The sequence below is a fragment of the Pterocles gutturalis genome, unplaced genomic scaffold, assembly GCF_000699245.1.
Source record: "Pterocles gutturalis isolate BGI_N339 unplaced genomic scaffold, ASM69924v1 scaffold50717, whole genome shotgun sequence".
Classification (NCBI taxonomy): domain Eukaryota; kingdom Metazoa; phylum Chordata; class Aves; order Pterocliformes; family Pteroclidae; genus Pterocles; species Pterocles gutturalis.
Window position 1 is genome coordinate 23,064 of NW_010117428.1, and position 7,975 is coordinate 31,038.

The 7,975-nt window shown below is 41.7% G+C and overlaps 1 protein-coding gene across 1 annotated transcript in view; it reads right to left on the reverse strand.

The window, feature by feature from the left end:
- The window catches only part of LOC104460333 (reticulon-4-like), a gene marked incomplete at its 3' end in the record, with an annotated part of 28,035 nt that extends 22,849 nt beyond the window's left edge, over positions 1-5,186 (reverse strand). Inside the window, exons 1-2 of the mRNA XM_010075776.1 lie at positions 5,136-5,186; positions 1,869-4,313 (exon numbers count right to left, since the gene is read on the reverse strand). Coding sequence (XP_010074078.1) covers positions 1,869-4,313; positions 5,136-5,151 — 2,461 coding nt within the window. The remainder of the gene's footprint in view (positions 1-1,868; positions 4,314-5,135) is intronic.
- Between the last annotated feature and the right edge of the window lie 2,789 nt (positions 5,187-7,975).

Below are 7,975 nucleotides of genomic sequence, written 5' to 3' on the forward strand. Positions count from 1 at the left end.
TTAGGAAGAAAAATATATTTTTCTGCTTTACTCTGGAAGAACAACACAGCATGTCAAAAAAGTGAAATTGCAACTGCTTTACAGTGTGTGTGCAACATTAGCAGACCGCAGCAGATTCCCCAGTTTTCCCGCACAACCAGACCAGCTCCGTGCCTGGCCCAGCTCCCATCCCTCAGCTAACACCAGTGCTGGACAGATGCGTGCCCTGTCCCAGCACTGTGCCACTAGATGGGAGAACGAAGACGCGATTCAGCTCTCTCCTCTCCTGCTATGGCAAATGGTTTTACGTGCAGCTTCTCTTCCCATAGACAGAAGAGGAGCAGCTGTGTCCTTGTCAGACCCAAAATAAGTCTCTTAGGCACCAGTTTGCCAGCCCCAGTCTGCTACATCCCTGCAATGATTAAAGACACCTCTGCAAGACTTCCTGTTTAAAAAAAAACCTAACAAAAAAGCTACTAAAGGGCAATGTTCAAGTCTTTTTAAAGTAGTCCAGTCTCTATACAATTAACCTTTTGACATGAAGTACGAGATACATAGCAACTGTTCTTTAGACAGTGTTATATGCTTGAAGCCTGAGCTCAAGGAGCAAAGTCTTCACAGAACACAGTGTTTTAACAGTGCAGGTATCACTGCAATTTCATCACAGGGAAATGGGAATCTCTCTCCTTTCTGCCTACCTGTAGGTATAGAAGAGGTGGGACAGGAGGAATGACAACTATCATGCAAAATTAAACATAAAAAAACTACATCTTCTACCTTATCCTGTTTCAATTGCACCAACACCCTGGTGTTCCCTTCAACATACACCTGTTATTCACTTCCAAAATACATTTGATGCAGAAGATATACATTAGCAATGTAGTATTTTATGAAGTGTAAACAGCAGCTACTGCACAAAGATACTACTGCTGAGTCAAACTAACATCTGGGTTTCTATTTAGAACAGAGTCATTGTGCTTTCTGTAGTAGCTGTTTTTAGTTGGAACGCTCCTGGTGCAAGGATTAAGTAGCAGCAGAGTCATGTGATATCAAAAAGCAAAGTCTCAAAGAGCTGGAACTCCATGAGGCATTCAGTTTAGAGAACAGAATGCAACGTGGCAATGGTCTCATCCTTCCTTTAACTTTCTGCTACTTGAACTACACATTACTTGAAGAAAAATTAACTACACTGAAGTGCAAGCCTCACCTGAAAAGAAAAATGGATGTGATTATCTGTGCTGTGTAGAAATCCATTTTCATGTTTGCACGATACTCAACTTCTTAACAGTCATTTTCCTAGTAACCTGAATACTAAGCTTCCTCATAGGCACTATTTAAACCACTGGCCTTGGTCTAATGCAAGCTGCGAGTCATGTGAGCGGAGATGCGCAGGGTCTTTTCCAGATTCCAGACACAAGTTGTACATACTGCAGCAGCAAGGGTATTTTCCTAAGTTTCAAAGTCTGATGTCTGAACCATGTATGCAAAGAAAGAAATGCATCTTCAAATCATGTACGTACAGCAGACTGAAACACCATCCTGAGCTTACTACCACATATTAAGAGCAAGTTTGGAAGGCCACGTAATGCCCAGCCTGTAGACAACCAAGAAGATCTTGCAGTGAGTAATGACTTATTTCTGTATCAATAGATCACCAGCAGCAGAACTGAAGGAAAAAAACTGGAGACAGTGAGTCCATCTCTGATAAACACAAAAAAGTACTAAAGCAATCAGAATATGAAAAAAGTAAAAGTGCAGGCACTAACATTTTCTGTTACCCTCAGCCTACACAGAGAAGTTTACAGAAAGTGACTTAAGTCATGATATGATTAGGTTTAGCTAAAGAATGATTCAACTTAGTGAACTGCAAGACAGCATACACCGATTACCTGAAGACTTATTCAGCTTTGCTGAAAACACAGCAGTAGGTTTTTCCTTTTCTTTAACAGGAGCAGCTTCTCGCCCAGTTTCCTTCTCAAAAGCTTCTGGTTTTAGTACGACTATCTCTTTTTCAGCAGATAAAGGTGAGGTATCTGTGGCCGGTAAGGACATTGTGAATACTTCAGGCACTTCTCTGTCCACAGCCTCCAAGGACTTTTTCAAAGCATTAGGATCTTCCTCAGCTTTTACTTCTACATTCTTTACAGACAGATCACAGGGTAGCTCTGGGCAAGGCAACTGCATCTTCTCACCTTTGATCACCTTACTGATCTCTTCACTTTCATCTCTGTGCATTACTTCTCTGTCGGTGGCTTGTGTCCCAAACTCAGGCGCAGTTTTAGGATGAGCTAACATCACAAAGTCTTCTTCCACTGGGCCTGGAGAGGACTCCAAGGATGAGAGACCTTTGTTGTCTCCCGTTTTTGGTTCTGTAGCAACAGATACATCAGCTGAATAAGGCATAGCATTCAGCTCTTCCATTTGAAGAGGAATCTTCTCTGCCTTGGCTATTTTTGTAGGTGCTGGCTCAGATGGCAGAGTGGCAACAATTCTGGAAGAGTCGAGTTCAGGTTGGAAAGACTCCAGATAAGGTTTGCCCGTGGCACCTGCTGAATCCACCAGTCCTTCCTCATGTTTGTCATCAGTTACAATACTCTCAGTTGATTTACTTTTTAAGATGAAAGATGGATCTTCGCTCACTTTCTCAGTGAAGTCAGGTACCACCTGGCTGTTCAACAAGTCAGATTTTCCAAACTGCGGAGACAGTTTTTCAACAAGTTCCTTGTGTTCAGGCACATCCTGAGGAATGCATTCCGTTATTGGTGTCTTTGAATAATCTGTAAAGGCCAGAGAAGGAGGTTCACCAGAGACCTTTGTTTCTTTAATTAAGTCACATGCAATAGATATATATGGAGTCTCTATATCTTCAGGACTGCCACTAGTCTCACGATCAGGTTTTTTAAATGCCAACACCTCTTTTGCTTCTTGGGCCTGTGTTGGTGGTACACTGACTGCCTCTTGGTATAAGGGAGGCTTTTCAGTCTCTTCTTTTACATTCTCATAATCAGCAGTAGGAATAAATGTTTTTAACGGGGAAGCTTCGAGATGCACAGCAGATGCTTCTGCACCAGCAGTCCCAGTGCTTAGTGGGGCCTCCATAACAATATCTGGCAATATTGGTGATGGAGCGGCTTCCGTCCCTTCAAATGAGGGACAGAGCTGTGCCACGGGTTTCAGAGTCTCTTGTACTGACTCAGAGGTTTGAACTAAATCAATCTTTGTTTCATAAGCAAGTTTTGTACATGCCACATCATGCATTTCACTTTCATATGCTTCTTGTACTAGATCAGGAGTAAGACCTTCAGGCATATTTGCTGCAGTGTCAGATGGCACTGTTGATACACTCTCTGTTTTAGCATAGTCAGCTTCCTGGCCTTCCTGCTTGCCAACTGCTCGAGTGCTAAAATCACCCTGTTCTGTGCTTGTCTGAGCTTTCATTTCTGCAATTTTTTTCTCATCATCGGTTCTATTTTCTGAAGTACCTTCCTCTAGTGGAGAAAGAGATTTGACTTTGTTACCAACAGGACTTACAGAGGATTCAAATTTAGTACAACTGATGTAAGTCTGCGAAGGCTCTTTTACAGCTTCTGGGGTACTTGGGAAACAGTGATCTTCAGTACTGCCTTCACTCTCTCTTTCATAATCCTTCTGCACATTCAGCTTACCTACACAGTATTTCTCATCTAAACTGCTTTCTAGTTCGGCATCTATCTTACGTCCAACATCCTCTCTCACACTGCTCAGTCCATGACTACTACCTTTTACTTCCCATATTGGCTCAAATGGTTTGAAGTCTGCATATTCTTCCCTCCTAAGGTCTTCTTTCAATGCCTCTTTTTCACCATGATCATCACCTCCGTATTCGTCTCTGTTATAAAAGAGATCTTCCCCATTTTTCTCAAATAAATCTTGAGGAGTTTCTGGAGACATTTTCAGCTGCTGTGCAGGCATTTTCTCCAGATTAGGTAATTCTTTAGGGCCCTCTAGCTGTGTTTCCTCTTTAGCTTGGGATAAAATGGCTGCTTCTGCTTTAGCAAATGGGGGTTCTGAGTATTTCATCTCTGAAATGTCTTTTTCATTTCCCTCTGCAAGAAATGGATTTCTTGCACTTTCCATAGTTTCTTTATAAGCCTCACTTGCATTTTCTTTGTAAATGCCTCTTGCAGGTAATCCATCTGAGAGTGTATCAAAGGCTGCATGCTCTTTAAAGGGATCAGCTGAGATAGGAGAGAAGGAAGGAAGAGAAGGAGCAGTATCGAGCGGGACTGCAGTAAAATCCTCTTGACCAAGCGACTTAGTGCTACCTGGCTGCTCCTGCAAGTCCATAACTTTTTCTGTGACCATGGACAGAAAGGACAGTTAGAGAATGCAAGTGCTCTTAAAGTCAATGCAAATGTTCTTGACAGGTTCACATGACGTTAGTTATTAATAGGTTCCTCCAAGTTCTATCATAAATACTATGAGCCATTAAAACAAAGTATCAGTTAAAGTATGCTATTCTATTTCACTTCTTCTAGCAAAGAAGGCTAGAGAAACAGCAACTTTATGCAGTGCAAAGATGACAGTAAAGCTGAAGATGCCAGACAAGTACAGAGCATCTAAGTACAGCAGGCAATATTAAAGTGAGAGAGGGAGAGTGGGGTGGCAAGGTGAAACAGAGAGGGTATGCAGGTATGCTTGTACATAAACATATGCACAAACGTGCATGCCAATAAGAAATCTTTTTTTGACACTTTTTACATGGAAATTTGGTGAACAGCATAGCTAACAAAAAACACTAAATAAATACTACAGGTAAAAATTTTACTTATATAAAATACTGCAGAAAGTTACTATGGATTAAATCCTTCTGCTAAATCAGTAAAGCAACTATGCTTTGATGTGTTAACCTGTTAATAGTACCAGCTTCTCTCCTACATCAAGGGTCCAAGAATTCACAGATGGCAGTAGCTTGTTTATAAAACAGTTTACCATGTAAAGAAATGAATGCGTATTAAAATCTTGAACAGATTAACTAAAAAGTCAAAACTGAAAAATGTGGTAGAGGCTATTCTTGGACCCATGCTGACTTTTAGTAAAGGCAGACTAATTGGGGAGAGTTAATGAGATCAGATATGCAGGAGGTATTCAGACAAAGGTGAGCAGAAAGAACTTGCCTGCAGAGGAGTGCATCAGAGGCGCAGATGTAGCAGGAAGAGCAAAAAGGGTCTCATCTGAAAAACAAACAAATAACCTCAGCAGAAATAAAGGGTAGGTTGAAGAGGGGGGGAAAGCACACAAGTAGTCAGTTCCCAGTAAATCAAACATCCATAGCCAACATCTACACCCACAGAGAACCACAGAGCTAGATACAAGCTGGGTAATTTGGGAGAGGTGATGCTCAGAACTCTCCATTTACGACGGGATCTTTACTGAGGCAACTGAGGGATCTCCACCTTCCAAGCCAGGCACCAATCTCAGGATAAGATACAAACTTCACTACTGAGCAGCTACAGTGTCTCTAGCACCAGAAAAAAACACCTGCCATTGACACCAACACACTGTCCTTAGTCAGCTTGCTTTGTCAGAGGCTCTCCTAACACCCATTTACTTCTGGGAGAACAGCAGCAGTAAGGAGACTCAACCAAAAGCTGTGAGAAGTTAAAATTACTTTAGTAAGCTTTGAAACTCCCCACAAAGAGAGCACTGATCAGGCATGCTGATACTGATCAAGTGATAACAGTCAATTCTATTCTATTCTAAACGACTGTACTAGTTGCTTTACGTTTATGTATTTTTTTGTGTGTGTTACCATGTAGACAAGCTTCCAAATGAAGGCATTTTTAAAGCCACCTCTGGCATGATCCAAGGAGCATATTTTGCTTTGCTGCATTTGTTTTAACCTTAATATTTCCCAAGGCAATCCCAGCTCTGCAATTTCCATTCAAAGACCTAAGTAAATCTAAGCAAGGACACCCTTCTCCTGAACTAAGGAAGTCACCCTCCTTCACTAATGCACAATGCTGAGAAGCCAGATAATCGCAGCATTGCATATTGCGCATTATCTGAAGTAAAAGCATACAACTATGACATTTTCCTAAGCTGTATGAAGCATTTAAGGAAAAAACAGTCTAGAAGCAGCAATGCCAGTCATCATTATGTACCAGGCAAATCAAAACTAGTCCTCCTCTGGATTTCTGTGTCAGCAGCAGTTACTTTTCTCAGGTACATCATGGCCTGTTGGCATTACATTAATGTAAAAATAGTAACATTCAGGTAAATATTTTTCATTCTTAAGAGTGCAAAAAACAGTATCATTTAGGTATATGTATTTCACTCTTAAGAGTGCATGAAGTTTTCAAATTAAGGTTGTTAAAGAATATTCGCAATTTACATCAATTGTATTAGCAGAGTGCAAAATTACACTAAAGCATTTCACTTGAATTTCCAGTACAGACATCAAGGATCTTTAGTTTTGCTATCTGCGTGGATAAAAACTAGTACTGAAAAAGTTAAGAACTTTTAAAATTAAAAGCAAAGAATAATAGAAGCAATTGATTTTAAAAGATGAAAGGCAGAAAGTGAGAAATACAGTAGACCCAGCAGCACATACACAATAATCCAGTAAAAGCAAGGCATTAAGGTGATTTTTGTTTTGGCATTGAACCACAACCTTCTGCAAAAGCAATGCCACGTCAAGATACTCATAGCCTGTCTGGCTTACTCAAGTAAATCTCACCAGCAATCTCCCAAAAATCAAGTCCCCTCACAACCTGCATTTCCTGTCACAATATACAGTCAGTTGGTTTTGTTTCACAGAACACTGTTATCTTCAAGGGATGTTTATAATTCAGAAATTATGTCAAGATATAAGAAAACAGAGTAATAAAGTTGGAGTGTAGGACTTAGTATTTAGAAGCTTCCTCAACTCGTGCTGCACCGAAGGGATTCCTGCTCAGTTTTCTAAAAATTACATTTTTCTATTAAGGACCACACAGGGAGAAACCTCAATTCCAGATTTAGAACACATTAAAACAGTGCTAACATTAAAACAGTGGTGGCAAAAGCTTTTAAGGACAAAAACCACACTGGAGGACAAATGATCAATATGCAACGCTAAGTCACAGAACTGCAATGCTCATCTGTACATTGCAAAGTATCACCATACGCCCTTTATGTCAGGAGATGCTTGACTTCACAAGCCCTGGCTCGCTGGGATCTCTTCTGCAAGGGAACAGCTTGCAAGGGGCCTGCCGCCCCGTGAGACAAGTGAGCAAGTCACCTGCTTTTGAGAGTGAAACAAGGCGCTTCAGACAGAGCACAGCTCAGTCCAGTTCAGAAAGCTACTCTGATTTCCTCAAAATGAGGCTTTTATCACCATCAGAGGTTTTTTCTTCCATTTCTAATGTGCCTGGTACATCAAGAGCTGCTGTTGAGCTTTAGATTTTAGGTTAGGAAGCTTCAGGGTTTGCACGCCTCAGGGTTTGCACCAACAAGCAGCACGCTCTCCTTTTCTCTCAACATGATGCCTAGATGGACAAAGCAACATCTCCTGACCACAAATGTGGAACTGTGTCCCTCTGTTTTTGTTCTGGATGCTGATCCAGCTGAAACACCTCATCACTTGTTTGTTAAATGGAGTAGCAGTGTCCACATACTCCGTGCTTGAGCCAGTGTCAATCCATCACCCCATCTCTTAACCGCCCGTGGCACGCTGCACACACACACACCAGTTCCAAAGCCCCAAGAGACTTGTGATGTGGCAATTCACCAGGAAGCTGGTAACACAGACTAGTCCTCAGCCTCCACCTTCCCTGAAACCACACGCCCTCACCTTCTCCAGGCCATGCCACAGCAGCGTAACCTTTATTTGCTGGAAGGGGTGGACGCTTTGGAGTGAGGAGAGAAAGCAGGATGGATCTGATGAGACCAGATTGTGCAGCACGAAGACAGAAACCCCAGACAGCCCAACAGAAAAGGATCTCATCACAGGAAAACCAAGAACGAGTCAGTAGAG